Source organism: Corythoichthys intestinalis, chromosome 6 (assembly GCF_030265065.1).
Source record: "Corythoichthys intestinalis isolate RoL2023-P3 chromosome 6, ASM3026506v1, whole genome shotgun sequence".
Classification (NCBI taxonomy): Eukaryota; Metazoa; Chordata; class Actinopteri; order Syngnathiformes; family Syngnathidae; genus Corythoichthys; species Corythoichthys intestinalis.
The window spans coordinates 5,453,191-5,476,974 of NC_080400.1; the positions used below are offsets into that span (position 1 = coordinate 5,453,191).

At 37.5% G+C, this 23,784-nt stretch overlaps 1 protein-coding gene across 1 annotated transcript in view; it reads right to left on the reverse strand.

Annotated features, from left to right (window-relative positions):
- Positions 1-23,784, reverse strand: part of cog6 (component of oligomeric golgi complex 6) — an 87,948-nt gene that overhangs the window by 33,815 nt on the left and 30,349 nt on the right. The window contains exons 6-10 of the mRNA XM_057838469.1: positions 23,210-23,292; positions 22,656-22,726; positions 20,850-20,943; positions 8,947-9,075; positions 1,765-1,856 (exon numbers count right to left, since the gene is read on the reverse strand). Coding sequence (XP_057694452.1) covers positions 1,765-1,856; positions 8,947-9,075; positions 20,850-20,943; positions 22,656-22,726; positions 23,210-23,292 — 469 coding nt within the window. The remainder of the gene's footprint in view (positions 1-1,764; positions 1,857-8,946; positions 9,076-20,849; positions 20,944-22,655; positions 22,727-23,209; positions 23,293-23,784) is intronic.

A 23,784-nucleotide genomic window follows, 5' to 3' on the forward strand; every position in this document is an offset into this window, starting at 1 on the left:
TACATACGTACCGTATTTTCGCCACCATGGGGGCGCATCGTATTAAAAGTAGGGTTGGGAATCTCTGGCATGAAGCCAATTCGATATGTATCTAGATACACAGGTTACGATTCGAATAAAAAAATGATACATTTTTAAGGCCGAGCGATTCGATACAGTGTAAGAACGATACGGTTCGATAGGGTGAAAACGATACGATAGTAAATATTTGTTGTGTGTGTTTGTACAGTATTTTAAACATATAAAAAGACCACATTTCTAATATAGCAAAATTAAACAACAAAATTTCATACCAATGTTATGTTTTATTTTTTTTATGAAAAAAAAAAAGGCTTATTATATGACCGTCATTTTGTTGGATGGGATTGATAATAAAACAAAACTCCAGTGACAGACAACAATAAAGTGCAGTAATTCAATTACTGTATTTCCTGGTGTTTTTAACACAAGAGGTAAGTAAGTTAAGTGCAAACTTTCAACGTAAACATCTTAAAAACAAAAAATATTAATTATATGCAGCAGCTCTAGAAAAAAAAGAATTAAACCTGCTAGTGTTATCATAAATAAATAATAAATTATGCTTTACGACTGGTATAATTGGGGGAATAAAAACATGGCATTTTAGGCAGACAGGTCAATAATCATTACTTTAACCTAACTTTAACCTACACAGCAAAGTCATTCACTTATGCCTGTGCGTCCTCATTTTTAATTCCTCATCACTCTCCATATCTTCCAGATTTTTCTTGAGGAAGATCAACTAAACCACATGTTCATGTTTAAGTAGACTGCGTTTCGTGGAAACAATATACCGCCCTTTCCACCACTGTAGTGGGTTATTTTTCAGGTTTAAAAACTCACGATCTTTGTACCGCTCCACACTTCACACAAGCTCTGTCCCATGCGAACAGATCTGGCTGCCTTCGTCACTTCAAAGTCCAACTTTTGTTTTCCTGGGTGCCTTGACAATCAATAGCTGCACGTCGCTGGCGTCGGTGATCACACTGTCCATTGTTTTAGCATGTTGCTTCGTTGCCACTACTAGTTTCGTTTTGGGCTGTGAAGAAAATGCTACGGAGCTGCGTTACAGTTGTTTCGTAATGACGGCGACTAGTAGCGGTTCTACCGAAATGCATGGGAAGTTGAGGCAACCACGACTGTGAGTAGTGCTTGTCCATATCATATCATGCGTGCGGTCTCGATCTAAGCGCGCTGTGTGGTGAATGACACAAGCGCAGCATGTGAAGGAAAAGCTAAATTATCATATTAAGCAATGCATTGAACTAGGCATTAAAAGCTGATTCTTGTGCTCGCGATAGCCGAATTCTATCTCTACTATCGGTTCATTGAATATTTAATGGCTAATTACTGTCGAATGGTAACTTTACTATCGATACATCTGTATCTCTCACCTGTAAAACCGGATATCCGGTCGTATCGGTTTATCGTTCTCAGGCTTAATTAAAAGGCGCAGGCTCATTTTCGGGGTATATTTTTGCATTCAACACACACACACACATTATTGGGTGCATGAAAAACATGAATAAATAAATGAATGAGTTGAGGTAGTCAGTAAAAGAAAAAGCAAGGCATTTGTCTTTAATATAGATTTTTGTTCGAATATTTCTGTCCCTCATCTCTATATGCAAATAACCCATATTGCTGCGGCTTACAGTCAGGTGTGGCACATATATGGATTTTTCCCTCCTATAATTTGGTGAAATTGGGGCAGTCCGGAAATGAGGGTTTATTTTTTTAGCGTACCTTGGACGGTGACTTGCTTAAGCAGCGCTTCCAGATGCTCCTTCTCAGAGGCGGTGGCTTGGTGCAGCCAGGCCAGCATGTCTCCCACATACCTACCGCAAAGGCAAAATGTCACCATTAAACACTTTCATTTTACAAAAAGGATTGTGGGGAATGCAATGCTATGAAAATTTAAAAAATCTCTATATAAATACTCTTTACACACATACATATGTATGTACAGGAAAATGACATTAAGAAATATAACTCAAAATTGGGAAATCCTAGTTAAAAACAAAAAATTGGAAGACTTAACGTAGAAAATGTAAAATATTTTTGTTTATAAAAATGACATCAAGATAAAAAGGTTAGAAGATATTGAAAATTAACAATAAAAATATTTTTTAAAAATTTTAAGGAAAATTATTTTGGGAGCAAATTTATAAGTAAAAATGTATAAATAATTTTGGGGAAAATATAAAAAAAAGGCAACAAAAAGGACACATTTATCAATAAATTACTCTTACATTTTTTTTTCATGATTTTAAATAAGCTTTTTTTAAAAAATCAATAATTCAATAAATTAATTTTCAATGTTTACTTTAAAAAAAATAAAAATGTAAAAATTAAGACAAAAGGAAAAAAATCTTTTTTTTAAATTATAGAAATAATTGAGGGTGAAAAACATAAGATTAAAAGGAGAAATTAATAAATTCCTTTTTTTATTTTACATTGTTTACTAATAATATATAAAAATTTAAAAAACTTAAAATTATAATTTCCGATTTTTACTTTTAATTGCTTTAAAGAGAACCTTAGACTAAAAGGGAGACACAAAAAGGGTCTGTGTAAGTAGGTCGGGATCTATTAAATACAAAAAAAAAAAAAAAAAAAAAAAAAAAAAAAAAAAAAAAAAAAGAGGGAAAACCACAGTGAGAGGCAGACAAACGGAAAAAAAAAAAAAAAAAAAGCAAGGCAAAAAAACAAGGCAATGATGCCACAAGCAACGAAGTGATATGCAAACTGTCAAATGGAAGCAAGTCAATATCTCGGCAAGCCGCCTAGGATCGGTTTAAAGACACTGCTGATGAGCTCGAGTTGGATGCTGGTGCGACGTTGGGAACTGCACAGCACTGTAACAAAACAATCTGACCAGCAGCAGAATGTGACAAAATCATGCCAGTCGTCATACTAGCTTTGGTTGCTAGCTGGCGCAGCTATTCTCCCAGTCCAGACCAACCGTGTCATCACCCCCAGTGTGCATGTAAAACATTGCGCCATCCGTAGGCAATATTTTATGTGTTTTTAATAACATAATTTAGTCAAAGAGAACAATTGTGGCTTATTAGAGCCTATAAGTCTAAGTCCGAAGTTCCCTTTAAGAGGGGTTCTAAAATCAAATTATTATAACTCATACTAACATTTATCTTTTAAGAATGACGTCTTTCTATCCATGATACCCTTTAAGAAAAAAATCAAAAATATCAAGTCAAAATAAAAAATATTTTTAAAAATATGTTTAAAAATTATTAAAATATTTTTGTGCAAAATATATTAAAAAATAAAAAGGAGTTCATAAATAAATTCCTCTTTTATTTTTACATTATTTGTTAACAATATATATATTTAAAATAAATGAATGTTTTATATTACGTTGTATTTTTAATATTTTCTTTTTTCTGCAAATTCTCCTTTTTAGCTGTATTTTCATTTTATTTTTTTTATTCAGTATTTTTATTTTATCAATACTTTTTTTTCTGTACTTGTGTATTCTTTCAATGCATAATACAGTTTTGTCTGCCACTGACGTTTGTCGCCCGATCCGTTTAAAGTGGGAGGGATGGCAGCGATTGAACCGAACGTTCACAGTTGATTCACTTTATCTGAAAGGGTCAAGGCTTAAAAAAAAGAATTACAAATTAAAAATAACTTCTTTCTACAAGTAATGAATGCATGACACATGAACATTCACTTTTCCCAAAACGAGCTCTTCTCTAGCGGATATTTGACACGCGCGTGTCCCGACGCGGGAGATTTTCCCCGAACGAACGACCCGTGGCCTTCAGTTAGTCAGAGGCATCGGCGATTCTGAGAACATTGAGTTGTTTCTCGCACCAAGTGATTGCGCTTTAACCTTGTTGTCTTTACGGGTATTACATAACCGGCGATACGGCGCGATTGTCTGTGGAGGGGAAATGAAACATGATTGCCGCTAGTTGTCTTCCTGATGGGTTAAGATTAGCCCCCCGCCGGTTCGAGGGGGAATTTAACCGTTTCAATGCCACGGAGGATGGTAAGCGTTCGATCTAGGGCTGCAGCTATCGAATATTTTAGTAATCGAGTAATCGACTGAAAATTCTATCGATTAATCGAGTAATCGGATAAAACAAATATATTTTTAGGTGAAGAGCAATTATAAATATACATGAGAAAACAAGACATTTCATCTAATCTTGAACCATTTTCAGTCAATCAATGTCTTTATTTTCGATGTATATTGTAGCTAGAATTAAAAAAAAAAAAAAAAAGACTAATTCACTGCTTTCACTCAAAAAACTTTTAGATCTTATTTAAAAAAAAAAAAAAATATATATATATATATATATATATACATATATATATATATATATATTACCTAAAAATGCCGTTACGCTTGATAACACACATCACTTAAAAGTTAGGATTTTTTCCCACGTGTTTCAATTGAATTTCTCTTTGTGTCAAGCCATTTTTAAGTTCTAGTTAAGTTTTAAGTTAGTCTAAACTGTAAGTCCTGATAGGATTTTGAGTTTTTGCAGTGTTCAAAATAAATGTATGATACAGGCTGTACTGGAGCACTTTAGGGACCAGTGCTACTTGGTGTTTTATCCAGCAATGACTACAGAGCTAAAATTGATAGTTAGCATGATTAAGTTTTTATTTTACACCCTCATCACTCCACAATGCTATGTTATGTTAAAGCCTGTATGTAAGACACGTTAGCCACGCAACGACAGTGGTCATAATTAACTGAAACCTAGTCCTCCGCAGGGTTAACTTTACGTGAGCTAGTAGTGACAGTAACGTTAATCTTATTTATTAGCGCTTAGCGCTCTTTATTAGCGCTTAGCGCTGTACTGCTTTAAGATGGCGGCTGTTTAATAACGCTGCCCAGACGCGGCCGAGTCTGTCATTGCGCATCTAGTTCAACATACATGTGATCTTTACGAGACGCATCAGACGCTAGCTGTTACCAACGTAGCATCGTGCGGGCTAGTATTTGGCAACGTCGGCGTCGTTTGTGGCGGCTGTCAGCTGCAGTAAGTTTTTTTTTCCCCTTCTTCCTCTCCGCACGTGACAGCGCGTTGTCCCGCATTAAAAGTAGTCCGAGCAAAACGTGATGCTTAGAGCTGTCAAAATAAACGATTACTCGAGGTGAATAAAATTACTCGGATCAGTTTTGAAACTCGAGTTACTCGAGTTGCTCGAGTACTCGTTTCAGCTCTAGTTCGATCATCCTTCTGCTGTGAAACAAAATGAGTTTTTCACTTGTAGAATGAACGTTGGTTCATTCGCTGTCAGCTTAGGGCTGTGACAATCAGTGTTGGGAATAACGCTGTTACATACCGGCGTTATTTTTTTCAGTAAGGGGGTAATCTAACTAATTATTTTTTCCGCCGTAACAACGCCATTACCGTTACTGACGGTCAACAGCGGTGCGTTACGTAATCTGAATAAATCGAAGAAACTACCAGCTGTAGCAAGTCTACTCTGCTCTGTTTATTTGTCATCCAAGACTTTGGGTGCGTTTAGGTTCGAGAATAGCGCACGTCTTTTGTTTTGTGCTTTTTCTTAGCAAAGATATACCACACAGGACGTGCTGGCACTCTGTTTCTTTAATAGCACATATACTGTAACTTCAACATTAACACAAACGTACGGCTCTCGGCAAGCCGCGTCTCAAACTCACTCCCGCATCATGTGAGCAAAACAATATTGGCCCCGTGTGCACTTTAGGGTGCCTCGGATAATTCTGTATCAGAATATTACAGCTAGAGGCGTGTGAAATTTCCGATTCTTAGATTATTTGCGATTCGGCCGTGGAAGATTCGAGAACAATTCACAAACTTTCAAATTCCGATTATTGAATTATACCAGGTAAAGCGGAAGTAAAACACAGTCAGCGCGGTCTTTGGGACGCAATGAGGAACGGACCGAGAGTAAATATCATGTTCAACTCATGCCGCTAGATAAAAAAAACAATCATACCTGACTGCGGCCGACAGCCGCTACAAACAACGGTTGCTAGTTGCTACAAACAAACGGCTACAGTAGATATCATATATATGTAGAACTAGATGCAAAATGACAGACGACAGCAGTGTTAGAACATGTATTATTGAACAGAGATGCGAAATGACGGACTTGTCGGCGTTAGTAAACAGCCGCCATCTTAAAGCAGTAGACTTCTCTAGAAGGCTCTGTTGTAGCGAATCTAACTTTTTATTAGGGCTGTCAAAATTATCGCGTTAACGGGCGTTAATTAATTTTTTAAATTAATCACGTTAAAATATTTGACGCAATTAACGCATGCACTAAATGACCCGCTCGCACATTGCCTCAAACAGATTACAATGATGCCGTTTATGGACATTAAGAGTGAAGAGAATGCCACCGGCCGCTTGGGGGCAGCGCCGTTTCATACTCATGTTATTTCTTCTAAACGTGGGAGAATTATTAGTTGAGAGACGTTTATGCTGTATTCACAATGCAATGCAAATTGCTATTTGTGCTCCACACATATTTCGGTAAGTTTTCTTTCTTTTAGTGGCAATTATGTGTCTCTTGTTGTATTTTGGGTAAGATATGTCCAGATATATGTTATACAGTAAAGGCGAGTGGACACAGGCGTTCTTTGGACCGCACTGTTTATTGGCATAAGCTTCTCCTTTCACAACAAACATAAGTATCGTTTAGTGGAAACACAACAAAAATAATATTCCTATCTTTCTCAAAAAAAAAATAATGTTCACAAAAAGAAAAGCACTTCAGTCTATAGTAATGAGGCCCTATTCTGACTCACAGTATAACAACAATGCAAAATGAACTGGCATTCTATATTACAATAGCTATGCAAAATACACGTAAAACTAAAGACTTTGGTCACTCTATTTTTATTATTGTTATTTTTATTCTTATTATTATATTAACTCTACTTTTGATTGAAATTTTTACAAATTTTATTAAAACAAAAACATGAAGAGGGGTTTTAATATAAAATTACTATAACTTGTAACTATAACAATTATCTTTTAAGAACTACAAGTCTTTCTATCCGTGGATCACTTTAACAGAAAGAATTTTAATAATGGCATTTGTGGATTGTTACAATAAACAAATACAGTACTTATGTACAGTATGTTGTATGTATATATCCGTCGTGTCTTCTCTTTCCATTCCAACAATAATTTACAGAAAAATATGGCATATTTTAGAGATGGTTTGAATTACGATTAATTAATTTTTAAGCTGTAATTAACTCGATTAAAAATTTTGTACAAAACATTACGAGGGGGGTGCATCAATAATCGTTTTATAATCAAATCGGAGCCTCCGAACCGTAATCGTAATCGAATCGTTAGGTGCCCATTGATTACCAGTTCTAATTACAGCACGTACTTCTTATGATGCCAGGCTGTTTGTCCCTGCTCATTCAATTAGACAATGCTTTCCAAAGCTTGCTAACATTTCTGTTTTTGTTACACCTGAATGCTAGCCTTGTTCCCATCCCCCACCGTCAGCCAGCAAGAATGCTGCTTCCATCTTGAAGACGGCAGACGCTTTGAGGGGGACGGGAGGACTAGGGGGACGATGCTACCTGAATGCACCACCTGGATAGATGCGATGGAAGTGATTGTGATTGGCTGAGGGTTAGAGTCATGTGTCATGGTAAGCCAATCTGAGCCGGCGTTTTCACACACAAACCGGAACAGCGCGTGCGTCAAACACACACAAGCAAAACAGATGCAGAGGGATATGATGGCAGAGCATTCAGAGGAAAATTTGTCCTTTACGAGGTGGAGATATAAACACTATTTCAAGTCAAAATACTTGAAGTACAGTAGGCTATGTCTACTTGACCAATTGTCTCAGGTTGTGAGAGTTAGATTTAATTGATTAAACTCACTTTATATTGTTTACTGCTGATTGTTATTTTATTATATTGTTTACTGTTTATTTTTGTTGCACTTCAAGTGTCGGATAGATCTGTTGCAATAAATATTACAAGGTTCTATAACACACCTACCTGTCTGTTCTTCTCGATTCAACTGACTCGAATACTGCTCAGAAAATTTCAAATACTTTGACATACAACAACTTATTTTTAAAGTAACTGAAATAATTACTTTCCCTGGTAACTAGTTACTATTACTATAGAGTAATTCAGTTTCTAACTCAGTTACTTTTTGGAAGAAGTAGTGAGTAACTATAACTAATTACTTTTTTAAAGTAATGTGCCCAACACTGGTGACAATACAGGTAGTGCCTGGGTTATGACGTACTCGACTTAAGTGATTTCAACTTTACGACGCCAGAGTCTCTTCTGCCATTTTGTCTCCAGTCTGTTTTTTTTTGTTTGGTTTTTTTTGTTTTTTTTTTTGTTGTTTTTTTTTTTTGTCGCATAAACAGTACCTTATTGTACTTCACTGTATACTATTTTTTACTTTACTTTACTAATATAACATGTTCTGTCGTCATTAAACGTGAAGTTGTTCAGTTTGACGGACAGCAAACAAGGCAAATGTGCTTTTTAAAGCTTTATACTTCCTTCACTTTTGTCAAATTGTAAAGCTGTCATACACAGATGCTCAAAAAACACATTTTAACAATAAAACACTTGACATAAATTAACAGGGGCGCAAACGTCAGTGGGTTCATAACACCGTCATAATTATGACATGACACTGTCGTGAGCATGAATGAATGCTTAGGACAGATGTCAATAAGTGTCATCAGGCAAATTATTTCACCTGAATGGATGGATGTGAAAGATGCTACAACACATTAACACCCACCAGCGCCCCTTGTTGACCGATTTCCATCACTACGATTGAGAGCTTTAACCCATGGGCCTCTAAAAATAATCCTACTTGAAAGTCAAAGCACCACTTTTAAGAGTCACTGACTCCACCATGGAGGACGTTTTAAATAATGCCCTAATACCTCATGGGGTCATGCGAGTGCATCTCGATGGGCCTCGGGGTCCCGCCCGGCCCCCCGCGCGTCAGGGCATCGATGAACCCGCGCACCACCGCACTCCTGCGTGCCGTCCCGAATTCGTCCAGAGTGTATCTGCGGGGGAAAAAAGGAGTACAACTAAAAATGGGGAAAACATACCTGAAATTTTTTAAAAATACCATACATTTTTTTTGTCCCCGATGCAATAACGTGATCAGAATTGAGACGATCGGGTAATTTTTCAGAGGATTGGAATTAGGATTAGGCATCGAGCATCGATGGGATCCGGGACGAACACTCCGATGCCCCCGGAACTGTTCAAATTTTCAAATTTCGATTCCGTGTTTCGGTGCCCTGACCGCCAATCGGAAAAAAATAGCTGCTGACCACAATGAAGGAGGAGCCACATGAAGCATCTGTTTGTGCATTGTAACTTGATTTCAACCATGGACACAATGCGGTGGCGCTCAAAAGTTTGGCTCAACAACTTCACAAAGAAAAATTACCGGTCAGCTCAGTGCAACATTTGCAACACATATGGATGGACGGATGGACGGACGGCTGGACGAAATAGTATGAGAATAATTCGTACTATTACTTTGGGCTAATGTAGCTATATAAACAGCTACGTACTTTAAGTAGGGTGTTGCCCCCTCTGTTAAAATCAACAGTATTAAACGCATCTTTTGTTTTAGAATTGGTTTTACAAATAAGGAAATCATTATTTTGCCTCATTTACATCAACTTATAATCAATAGAATAATTTATACTAATGGCGGAAAACACAGACAAGGCTGAAAAAGCAGTTTCTGCTCTTGCACCCCTCTTTAAAATTAACTGCTGTTTTTTAAGCCAAACGAAATGTTGTGTTTGATACAACAATATGTCTATATGCTGCCATAGCAGATTCATGGCGCATTAAGCCCCCGAGCTATTTTTAATTTGTCCGTTTTACCCTGGAAACCCCCATTTACAGACGTCGCGCAACCGCTTTAGTTTCAACCTAGCCATAAAAAGAAGTTAAATAATCGTATTTATTATTTGAAATGCCTGTCATTTTTAGCTTCGAATCATTAATTGATGTCTAATATTTAGTTTTGAAAAAAATAACGACTTTAAAAAAATTATTCACTCGCATATTTTACACTTTTAAACAAATGACGTCACAATGGAAAAAAATGGCGTCTATATATATGTCATGGATATCTACCTCATAACTATCGCTTAATTGTATTTTTTCCTTTACTGTCGCATTTTCCCCAATATTTTAGATGATAAAAGGAAAAAAATGTTTAAAAGGGTAAATATATGAAAATGAAGATCTCGACCACTCCTTGATGTCTGCGATTTCTGCATTGCGACCCTTGTTATATTACCATATTTCTCCCTTAAAATTCCCCAAAAATCTGGCTGTGGCCATTCACAGCTGTGTCTTGACACTCTCTTGATACATGCTACATGGAGTTTTTGGATCGAAAAGAGGCGCGATAATATCTCGTTAAAATGGTGGCGTCTTTCATTCTGCTCTCGAGTGCTCTCGCCTCCATTTAGGGTTTTGCTTTTTCTTTACTTTTTCTCGCTGTCTCATATTTATGCGCTCAAGCTTCATCTACACCCAGTGAACGTATGTTCTCTACTGCAAGAGACACTATCTGTCCAGAACGCTCACGCTTACTGGCTGAGGAAGGCAGATACGTTCATTTTCCTCAACAAAAACTTGTTTCTAATTTTTTACTGTACCTGCTGCTAATCTGCACTGGGTTTTACCAGTTTGTTTTTGTTTTTTTTTTCTGTTTTTTTCTAGGGCTGTCAAAATAACGCGTTAACAGGCGTTAATTTATTTATTAAATGAATCACGTTAAAATATTTGCCGCAATTAACGCACATGCCCTGCTCAGACAGATTTAAATGATAGTACAGTGAAATGCCCACTTGTTAATTGTGTTTTATGGAGTTGTGCCGCCCTCTGCTGGCGCTTGGGTGCGACAGATTTTATAGGCTTCAGCACCCATGAGCATTGTGTAAGTAATTATTGACATCAACAATGGCGGGCTACTAGTTTATTTTTTGATTGAAAATTTTACAAATTTTATTAAAACGAAAACATTAAGAGGGGTTTTAATGTTAAATTTCTATAACTTGTACTAACATTTATCTTTTAAGAACTACAAGTCTTTTTATCCATGGATCGCTTTAACAGAATGTTAATAATGTTAATGCCGTCTTGTTGATTTATTGTTATAATAAACAAATACAGTCCTTATGTACCGTATGTTGAATGTATATATCCATCTTGTGTCTTATCTTTCCATTCCAACAATTTACAGAAAAATATGGCGTATTTTATAAATGGTTTGAATTGCGATTAATAGCGATTAATTCCGATTAATTAATTTTTAAGCTGTAATTAACTCGATTAAAAATTTTAATCGTTTGACAGCCCTAGTTTTTTCATATTCTGCACCAGGCTAGCCCATTACTGGAAACTGAATAACATGTAAAAATGCCTGCACCATAAGACACTCTAAAACATATGCAAAAGAATATGTGTAAATGTTTTCTCCGTGAGCTTTTGAAAAATAAACATCTTTGTGAAAGATTCAAAGTGCGGCATCTCCATCATTAAACCATTTGAAACACAAATGGGAGGAAGAGCTGGTCGAGCAGTTTACTGATAACACCTGGCAAGCTGCGATTAGGTCAATTCATTCATCTTCTATATGTATAAGACACGGATTAATACAGTTTAGAGCTGAAATGAATACTCAAGCAACTTGAGTACCTCGAGTTTAAAAACTGATCCGAGTAATTTTATTCACCTCGAGGAATCGTTTAATTTTGCCAGCTCTAAGCATCACATTTTGCCCGAACTACTTTTAATGCGGGACAACGCGCTGACGTCACGTGCGTAGAGGAAGAAGCAATAAAAAAAAAAAAAACGTACTGCAGCCGACAGCCGCTACAAACGAAGCCGACGTTGCTAAAAACTACGCCCGCATGATGCTAGTGTGGTAGCAGGTAGTGTCCGATGCGTCTCATAGATATCGCCGCGTTAGTAAACAGCCGCCATCTTTAAGCAGTAGACTTCTCATCGCTAATAAATATAACGTTACTGTCACTCGCCCATGTAATGTTAGCCCTTCGGAGGGCTAGGTTTCTATTGATTATGACCACTATCGATGCGTGGCTAACGTGTCTTACATACAGGCTTTATTTAATCTGGAAAAACACAGCGCTGTAGAGTGATGAGGGTGTAAAATTAAAACATAATAAAGCTAACTGTCAGTTTTAGCTCAGTAGTCATTGCTGAATAAAACACCAAGTAGCACTGTCCCTAATGTGCTTCAAACACAGCAGGTATCATACACTTAAAACTTAACTAGAACTTAAAAATAGCTCGACACAAATGGAAATTAAATTGAAACACGTGTCAAATACACGTAGCTTTCAAGTGATGTGTGTTATAAAGCATAACTACATTTTTAGGTAAGAAATGTTTTTTTTTTTAATAACATTGAGAAGTTTTTTGAGTGAAAGCAGTGACTCTCTTTCTAGTCACATCTGAGATGCAATTGTTGGCTGTTTTCAACAATGTACATCGAAAATAAAGACATTGATTGACTGAAAATGGTTCAATATTGGATTAAATGTCTTTTTTTCTCATGTATATTTATAATTGCTTTTTACATTAAAAAAAATGTTTTATCCGATTTCTCGATTATTCGATAAAATTTTCAGTTGATTACTCGATTACTAAAAAATTCGATAGCTGCAGCCCTAATACAGTTCAAGATTCTTCATAGGTTACACTGGCCATCAGGTATAATTTCAAAACTGTATACAGGTGCCGATTCAGCATGTCTAAGATGTGGCCTCACCCCACCTAATTTGAGCCATATGTTTTGGCTGTGTCCCAAGCTTTATGCATTCTGGAGAGAGACTGTCCTCCTTCTGTAACAAAGATATTGCGCCAAACTGTACAACACCTCTGTTTGGGATTGTCCCATCAAATATGTTTCATTTCACCAGGCCAGCGCAATTGCTTTTCTTACTTTACTCGCTAGGCGCATGATTTTATTTAATTGGAAAAAGACCGAGCCTCCATATTTTAAGAGCTTGAATGAAGACGTTATGGCCAATCCAAAATTGAAACACTTGAGACATGTTGCTAATGGCTCTGTCCAGACCTATGAAAAAACATGGCAGCCATTTATAACCTTTTTTCAGACTGAACTTAAAGCATACAGTGTATCACAAAAGCGACTACCCCCCTTGCAATTCTGCAGATATTTAAGTTTATTTTTTAATGGGACAACACTGACAAAATGACACTTTGACACAATGAAAAGTAGTCTGTGTGCAGCTTATATAATAGAGTTCATTTATTTTCCCCTCAAAATAACTCAAAATATAGCCATTTATATCTAAACCCCTGGCAACAAAAGCGAGTACACCACATGGGAACTACGTACAATGGGACAAATAAGTATTTAGTCAACCACTAATTGTGCAAGTTCTCCCACTTGAAAATATTAGAGGCCTGTAATTGTCAACATTGGTAAACCTCAACCATGAGAGACAGCATGTGGGAAAAAAAAACAGAAAATCACAGTTTGATTTTTAAAGAATTTATTTGCAAATCATGGTGGAAAATAAGTATTTGGTCAATATCAGAAGTTCATCTCAATACTTTGTTATGTACCCTTTGTTGGCAATAACGGAGGCCAAATGTTTTCTGTAACTCTTCACAAGCTTTTCACACAATGTTACTGGTATTTTGGCCCATTCCTCCATGTAGATCTCTTCTAGAGCAGTGATGTTTTGGGGCTGTCGTTGGGCAACATGGACTTTCGCATTGTGTTACTGATAGTAGCCTTTGTTACTGTGGTCCCAGCTCTCTGTAGGTCATTCACTAGGTCCCCCCGTGTGGTTCTGGGATTTTTGCTCACCGTTCTTGTTATCATTTTGACGCCACGGGGTGAGATCTTGCATGGAGCCCCAGATCGAGGGAGATTATCACTGGTCTTGTATGTCTTCCGTTTTCTAATGATGGCTCCCACTGTTGATTTCTTTACACCAAGCGTTTTACAGTGCCTTGCAAAAGTATTCGGCCCCATTGAACCTTGCAACCTTTCGCCACATTTCAGGCTTCAAACATAAAGATATAAAATTTTAATTTTTTGTCAAGAATCAACAACAAGTGGGACACAATCGTGAAGTGGAACAAAATTTATTGGATAATTTAAACTTTTTTAACAAATAAAAAACTGAAAAGTGGGGCGTGCAATATTATTCGGCCCCCTTGCGTTAATACTTTGTAGCGCCACCTTTTGCTCCAATTACAGCTGCAAGTCGCTTGGGGTATGTTTCTATCAGTTTTGCACATCGAGAGACTGACATTCTTGCCCATTCTTCCTTGCAAAACAGCTCGAGCTCAGTGAGGTTGGATGGAGAGTGTTTGTGAACAGCAGTCTTCAGCTCTTTCCACAGATTCTCAATTGGATTCAGGTCTGGACTTTGACTTGGCCATTTTAACACCTGGATACGTTTATTTTTGAACCATTCCATTGTAGATTTGGCTTTATGTTTTGGATCATTGTCCTGTTGGAAGATAAATCTCCGTCCCAGTCTCAGGTCTTGTGCAGATACCAACAGGTTTTCTTCCAGAATGTTCCTGTATTTGGCTGCATCCATCTTCCCGTCAATTTTAACCATCTTCCCTGTCCCTGCTGAAGAAAAGCAGGCCCAAACCATGATGCTGTCACCACCATGTTTGACAGTGGGGATGGTGTGTTCAGGGTGATGAGCTGTGTTGCTTTTACGCCAAACATATCGTTTTGCATTGTGGCCAAAAAGTTCAATTTTGGTGTCATCTGACCAGAGCACCTTCTTCCACATGTTTGGTGTGTCTCCCAGGTGGCTTGTGGCAAACTTTAAACGAGACTTTTTATGGATATCTTTGAGGAATGATTTTCTTCTTGCCACTCTTCCATAAAGGCCAGATTTGTGCTGTGTACGACTGATTGTTGTCCTATGGACAGACTCTCCCACCTCAGCTGTAGATCTCTGCAGTTCATCCAGAGTGATCATGGGCCTCTTGTCTGCATCTCTGATCAGTTTTCTCCTTGTTTGAGAAGAAAGTTTGGAAGGACGGACGGGTCTTGGTAGATTTGCAGTGGTCTGATGCTCCTTCCATTTCAATATGATGGCTTGCACAGTGCTCCTTGAGATGTTTAAAGCTTGGGAAATCTTTTTGTATCCAAATCCGGCTTTAAACTTCTCCACAACAGTATCTCGGACCTGCCTGGTGTGTTCCTTGGTTTTCATAATGCTCTCTGCACTTTAAACAGAACCCTGAAACTATCACAGAGCAGGTACATTTATACGGAGACTTGATTACACACAGGTGGATTCTATTTATCATCATCGGTCATTTAGGACAACATTGGATCATTCAGAGATTGCTGCACTGAAAGTAAAGGGACCGAATAATATTGCACGCCCCACTTTTCAGTTTTTTATTTATTAAAAAAGTTTAAATTATCCAATAAATGTTGTTCCACTTCACGATTGTGTCCCACTTGTTGTTGATTCTTGACAAAAAAATTTAATTTCATATCTTTATGTTTGAAGCCTGAAATGTGGCGAAAGGTTGCAAGATTCAAGGGGGCCGAATACTTTTGCAAGGCACTGTACCTATATGTATATGTGGTATTCCTCCAATGCTTTATGTACACATGCTATATTTCACGTGTGAGAAGCTGTAGTGTTTTCCCCACATCGGAGGTCACTGCTGAAGTTAATCAGGCACCCAGGCGTCATTTTCATAAGCCTTTTGTCAGACTAAACAGCAGATAGCGCTCCATGCACAATCCGGGAAAGGCCTCGCGTGACCTTATGTGCGCAAGCTAGAGGAAAAACGGGGCAGGTGTACTTCCACTAAGCGAGCAAGAATGTGGGCCATTTACAAAAAATACACGCACACACACACACGCATGCCAGAGAAGCGTGTGAAAGGTTGCTCCGCTCATGAATCACTGGGAGTACAGTAAGTAGACTTCCGAGGAACAAGCTTGCCTAATGGACACCATAAGACCTTTTTGTACCGTTTCCAAGCACTTTTCCTTTCCTTTTGGAAGAAAGGGACCTTGGTGGTATTTCCGCTGCCAATAACAGTGATTTCAGCACTTGATTTGATGCCTGGTTTTACATTTAAGCAGAGCTGAAACGATTAGTCAAATAGTTAGAGTGACTATATTTTAAAAATTGATCGAGGAATTTTCTCCGTCTCAAGGAATCATTTAATTTTGCCAGCTCTAAGCACGACTTTTTGCCCAGACTACTTTTAATTAGCACAACGCACTGATGTCATGTGCGTACAGAAAGAAGATAGAGGCGGCGCATATATTTGATTTCAACCATGCATGAAATGAATACAGGACTGTCTCAAAAAATTAGAATGTTGTGTATTCTAATTTCCTGAGACAGTCCTGTCCCTAACCCTAACCCTGAGACAGTCAGGAAATTAGAATATTGTGTATTCTAATTTCCTGAGACAGTCCTGTATAGATGTAACGACGAAGAACCCGACGAAAGCGCAGAGAAATGCACCAAGAAAAAGCAGAAAATGTGAATGAAAGTGTGGAAGCATTTCAAGCTGGACACCAAGGCGAACACTTTCATATATTCTCTGTAAAACCGCGTTTGCATAAGACTACAGCAATTCTTCAATGCTGCGGCTCCACCGAAGGCCCCCCCCTGTTTACTCCGAGAGCGGAGAAGCAATACTCGGGACAAAGTAAAAATAAATTAACGTAGCGCTAATAAATAAGATTAATGTTACTGTACTTTGCTAGCGTAACGTTAGCCCTGCGGAGGGCTAGGTTTCTATTAATTATGATTACTGTCGATGCGTGGTTTTCATACAGGCTTTATTTAAAGTGCCTATGGCAGCAAAAAGCATTTTTTTTTTTTTTCATATTTTACGCAGTATTTTATGCTCCTGAATGAAATGGACCGCTTGGATGTGTGTGGAAGCGATCGCTATATTTATTCAGTTTTTTTAAATTCCGCGCCATGAAAATGAGTGACTTCCGGCGCCAGTCTTGAGTTGAGAAAGATGGCGCTGTGACGTGAACGGTAGAAGGTGTCCTCTCACTATCCAGCCTTATTGTTGTATGAGAAGGACTAAGGATTCAGCTTATTTTGCGGATTCATTCGTTTATTTTTCGCATCACACCAGCCAAACGGCTGCAGAAAAATTTTGCTGCACCAGGGAGAGGCGTGAGTCTTTCTGGGGTTTCAAAAGGTGCCCATGGCCAAAACAAGCCCTACTACTGTGGGACCAGTGGACTTATGAGGAAGTGAGAAAACATTGTGTTTTGTATTATGTCAAATACTGAGATCATTTTAATACGTAGGTGGCTTGCATTTTGTGGCTGACATGCTCCTTTTCCACTCGGCCGACAACACCGGCAGCTTGTTGCACATCCCCCCCGCCAGGAGAGCACTATACTCGGTTTACTGCCCTCTTCATGTGCCCGGTGTCCTGTCAAATTTCCCACCTGATCAGAAATTGCAACATCGTGTTAAAAATAGCCGCGAATACAGCGACTACAAAGTAAACACTACAAACTTTCTTTAAATAAAGGACTATTTATTTACGTTTCCTCATGGATGGGAAGGTAGAAAAGATCTCGTGTCTGTCATGTTAGTTGCACAACAACTGCACGCCGCTGTTTGTTTACGTCGTCGCCGTGTAGTAAAGCATTATTTTTCATTATATTCGTGTTCACCATGTGGCAGCCACGCGTTCCTCCGACGTCAGACGGTTTGTCCGGCGGTACTCTCCAGCTGCTTCCCAAGCGAGCTTTCCTGTCCGTAGTGGAGTTAGGGGAACGAGCTGTAACTTGCTCTCAGCCGGGCGTGTTGCCGATCGGCAAAGACAATCGACAACCCCGCGGCAGTGTGACAGGATCCGGGCTAGTTTTGTGTGATTTTTCGCTTGGAAAAGCGAAAATAAGACTTTGAGACGTCACTCGGTTCGGGTTAGCATGCTGGCTATCTTCCATGCGTCTTGGTTTGTTTACATTCTCTGAAGCCGGGGGGGTAGGGAAATGTCAAAAGCCTGACTAACTACAGCGGCATTATATAGCGTTCGGGAGGTTCGACAGTAAAGGTGAAGTCGACAGTTTTGACCATTATGGAGTAATTTTGCCATGCTGTACTGAATAAATGCATGTTTATTATTTCATATTCCATTTAGCACAAGACTGTTATTTGTCATGACCATACCATTTATTTAGCAATTGGGAAAAATACTTCGATAAAAAGAATATCCTTTAAAAATATTGGAATAGAGAGACTGAAACAATGACATTTTGCAGCTCTCTTCGTCGCATTTTCCTCGTTATGAATAATTCCCCCTCAATGGGCTGCATACTAAATCAGATGAAACCATTCTCTCGCTGACAGCATTCACCTGTTGGGGACGCTAGAGTCCTATAACGGTAGGCGTGGCTAGACGGAGGATTAAAACACTAATTTCTCGTCATCTGCGCTTTGCCAAATTGATGTATATAGTCGAATCGTCTCAAAATATGATTTTAATTCACATAATAATGCTGTTTAAGACTTTTTTTATCCTGTCGTACGCACTTTAATCTGTAAAAACACAGTTCTGTAGAGTGATGAGGGTATAAACATAGACTACACCATCAGTTGACAAGATAGCTCCAACAGAAATTGCGCCACGTCTTGCCAAAGGGGGCTGACCCGGGCAAAACGTTGAGTTAGCTTTCACTGTGATAAACTCAAACACATGTTGCGCTCCAACGCCGGATTTAGGTGGAAACAGGACAAAGGTTTTACTGCATAAAAGCAGGCAGGAGTGTTTCGAGAGGATTTGGTCGAGGATTCAAGGTAATTATTATATCAAGTAGCACCATGCATGCACTTTGAAATGTTTATAACACCATTTACCAACACCATTTGATGGGGGGAAAAAAAAATCAATGGTTAAAATAAGTGCAACTTTGGCTTGAAATTTTTATGTAAAATGAATGATAACTGTCCATTTTTTGCTTTTAACCAAGAATCTAGACTGTTTTATGTTCATATGTATAGAAATTCTGAACATAAAAATTCTGAAATTAGAATTAAAAATAGTAAAACAAATAATAAAACAAATAAATAATAATAATAAAAATAATAATAATCGTTGGGCAACACTTACTTTCAACTGCCTCCACAGATTTTTTATGGGGTTGAGATCTGGAGACTGGCTAGGCCACTCCAGGACCTTGAAATGCTTCTTACGAAGCCACTCCTTTGTTGCCCTGGCTGTGTGTTTGGGATCATTGTCATGATGAAAGACCCAGCCACGTCTCATCTTCAATGCCCTTGCTGATGAAAGGAGATTTTCACTCAAAATCTCTCGATACATGGCCCCATTCATTATTTCCTTTACACGGATCAGTCGTCCTGGTCCCTTTGCAGAAAAACAGCCCCAAAGCACGACGTTTCTACCCCCATGCTTCACAGTGGGTATGTCGCAATTCAGTATTCTTTTTCCTCCAAATTAGAGAACCTGTGTTTCTACCAAAAAGTTCTATTTTGGTTTCATCTGACCAAAACACATTCACCCAATTCTCTTCTGAATCATCCAAATGCTCTCTAGCGAACCGCAGACGGGCCTGGACGTGTACGTTCTTCAGCAGGGGGACACGACTGGCAGTGCAGGATTTGAGTCCCTGGCGGCGCATTGTGTTACTGATAGTAGCCTTTGTTACTGTGGTCCCAGCTCTCTGTAGGTCATTCACTAGGTCCCCCCGTGTGGTTCTGGGATTTTTGCTCAACGTTCTTGTTATCATTTTGACGCCACGGGGTGAAATCTTGCATGGAGCCCCAGATCGAGGGAGATTATCAGTGGTCTTGTATTTCTTCCATTTTCTAATAATTGCTCCCACAGTTGATTTCTTTACACCAAGCGTTTTACCTATTGCACATTCAGTCTTCCCAGCCTGGTGCTGGCAGCTATTTGGTCTTGGCCATAGCGAAGTTTGGAGTGTGACTGACTGAAGTTGTGGACAGGTGTCTTTTATACCCATAATGAGTTAAAACAGGTGCCATTAATACAGGTAACGAGTGGAACCTCGTTAGACCTCGTTAGACTTCTTTGACAGCCAGAAATCTTGCTTGTTTGTAGGTGACCAAATACTTATTTTCCACTTTAATTTGGAAATAATTTCTTTAAAATCAAACAATGTGATTTTCTGTTTTTTTTCCCCACATTCTGTCTCTCATGGTTGAGGTTTACCCATGTTGACAATTACAGGCCTCTCTAATCTTTTCAAGTAGGAGAACTTGCACAATTGGTGGTTGACTAGATACTTATTTCCCCCACTGTATAATAAAATGAACGAAGTTGTATTTGTTACGTTTCAGTCACATTGGTATCGAAAATTGTCCCAAAAATGTACCCAAAAATCTCCCATATTATTGTGCGACCTATACAAGAGTCAACCTAAAATACCTATTGTTTTTACAAACTAGGCTGCCAGAGCGACCTATGCTCAAGTGTACTGTATAGAGTATTTCTATCAATGTCAAATCCACTGCCTCCTTTTAATAGATGAAATAAATAAAAAATAAATGTCAAGCACAAAATGTGAGTCCCGATGTTTTCCTCAAGTGAGCGCAAAATAACTTTTGAGTTGATGTGTTTCAGCACCTCGCATTAAAACCGATGGTGAATTCCAACATGTCATTAAATGTACCACAGGACCAACACAGGCTGTTTGTCTTTTTCAACAATGGAGCAACACTTCCCTCTAGCGCTCATGTTAGTAATAGCAGTATAATCATATAATAATAGTGCATGTGTTTACTTGTAAAGGACCGGCCGGTCTTGTAGGGCTTCCATCGCTTGGGTCAACATGGGGCTGATGTCACACGTCTCCTGGGTTAGACCTCTGCACTCGCCTGAGGATTTTGGAAGGAGAGTACATCCTTTAATTGCATGCAAAGTGAGATCGCAATTCGCCATTGACGATGCTGAACGTCCTGTCATTCTTCTGATGTTTTTTATTACTTGTAGACGTGTAGCGCCGTCAGTGGAGGTCAAAGACCTGACCAACGTACATAAAGTATTGGAGGAATACATAAGTACGTAAAAAATAGTATTGTTAAATTATTACTAATTATAGAAACCTAAATTGAAAAATACAGTTAAAAATGAGGTACTCACAGATTTTTTTTTAATCATAAAAATGTAATTTAAAGTTATATTTTTTAATTAATATCAAAATTAAAAAGGTTAAGTATTCATTCCTTTTTATTCTTTATATTATGCACAACTATTTTCCTTGTTTTTTCTTAATTATGGATAATTTTCTTTAGTTATTAATTTGATTTTGATTTAAATGTTTTCAATCTAATTGATTTTCATTTTTCATGTTTTTAAAAAATTTTTAATCAGGATTTTCCTGTCTTTTTTATATATTTCTTTATAGTTCCTAATAAAAAAACATAATTATCTTTTACATTTTCCACAATGAAATTTTTTAAAAATTTTATAACGTTTTATTTTTTTAATAAATTTTCTTTGATTGTTTTATTTTTTATTTTTATTAAAATGTTACTTTTTTTTAATTCTAATTTACTTTTTTCCCCGTTTAATTTTTTAAATGTGATTTTTCCCATGTGCTTCCCTTTTCTCTTTGATTTCCTTATAATTCCAGATTTTAATTCCTTTTTTCTTTTATCTTATCTTTATTTTCCCACTAAAAATATTACTTTTATTTAATTACATATAATTTTATACTTTCTTCTATTGTTTTATTTTACTTTAAATAAAATGTTTGTTTTTTTGCATTCTAATCCAATGTTTTTTTCATATTTTTCTCAATTTTTAAAATTTGGATTTTTCCATTTTCCTTTAATATTTCCTTATAACTCCTAATTTTAATTCCTTATCTTTTATATTTCCCCCAAATATATTTTTTTAAATGTTTTATTAGCATTACAAATAATGTTATAAATTGTCTTCTTCTTTGTTTTATTATTAAAATGTTTTCTTTCCACTCTAATCATTTTTTTCAAATTTTACTTAATTTTAAAAATGACGATTTCCCAATTTTTTGTTGTATTTTTAAATTGAAATTTTCTATTGCTTCATTACTTACATGTACTCCCCCCACCCCTTTTTTTATTTTATTTATTTATTTATTTATTTATTTTTGCATTTCCCGATGCCTTTTGCTATATATTGGTTCAATGTAAATTTAGGCATCAAAGGTCAAATGAGTTTCTCACCAGTAGACATCAAACCCATTTGAAGTGGGAAGGTTGACAGCAACTGAACATTTGTTCACTCTCTGACAGCGCTCCCACTTCAAATGGCAGCCAATGTTAATCCATAAAATCAATGGCATCAATGTCAAATTGTTCAATCGATAGATTGGTGCTCAACCTAATCTTTCCGTGTCACGTTTCAATGTAAATATCCCTTATAAACCCTTTCTGTGCCATTGACAATACTAGACATCCAATCATGTGGCGACTAATCATACTTCTGCAGTGAATTTAAATGAGTTTAAATCCAATCCATTGTCAATGACACAGATGGGCACTATTTAGGGTTATAGGATACGAACTATTCAATAGTTCGCAATGTTACTGTGTGTTGGACTTACTCTGAGCCCAGCGGTAGAGCTGTTCATACGCCGCCTCCTGCAACACGGCCATCTGCTCCATGATCTCCAGTCTACATGACAATTACGTGAGCTGCAGTAGTAAGTATGATTTTGTTTCATGTTTTACTGTCATTGACGGCGTCCGATCATCCTTCTCCTGTGAATTTTAAAGCCTTTAATCGCTACTAGCCAATCCATTTGAAGTGGGAGGATGAAAGTCAATTAATTAGCTGGACGTCTAGTGCCGTCAATAGCAGCCACTGAATAAGTAGCATAGACTTTGACATTGCTTAGTTCATCTTTAAATTAAGAAATATGAGGGTTATGACTTCATTTGATTATCAAAGCATTGATTTAGATGGGACTGTTGCCCCAACCAACATGGCTGCCCTAAGTCCATTTTGGTCGGGGGCGATGCAAGGTCTTTTCATGCAATTTACATGAGTTTATAACTAGTAGACGTCTGATCCTTTCAAAGCGGGAGGATGGCAGCGAATGAACATTCAGACGTCTAGTGCCGTCAATGGCGGCCGATCGAAAGTGTTGGCTATTACCCCGCAGTTTGCTGATTGGTCCGTAGCAGTACTTTCACATCTTCGTGAATTTGCTTCACTCGATTGAGGGCTTTGAAGAAGCCCTGTGGGAAAAAAATAGTGAATTAAAAGTGACATTTAAAATATGGCGGCAGGTAATGAGGAAAGAAAGAAATCATATGTTGTAATATTACAAGATTAAAGCCGTAATATTACGTAACTTTAGGTAATATTACAAGTGAAAAAAAAAGCATAATGTTATGTAATTTTACAAGAATAAACTCATAATATTACAAGGGAAAATCTTAATATCACAAGATTAAAATCATAATATGTATCTTTATGTTGTATGTATGGATGCAGTGCATCTAATTTAGCTAAGTTAGCTACTACAGTTAAAACGAACAATATCTCGTATTTTAGAACTGCTTTCAAGAATCTATTTGTTGGCACATCTACATCATATTATCAAAATAGAAAGATTTATACTAACACTTCATTGTGGCTTCCAGCCATGGTAAGAATATTTACATAATTTTACGTGTTTAGCTAATCTTGCTAAATAGCCGTACTGATTCATTACATATTACGTTTCG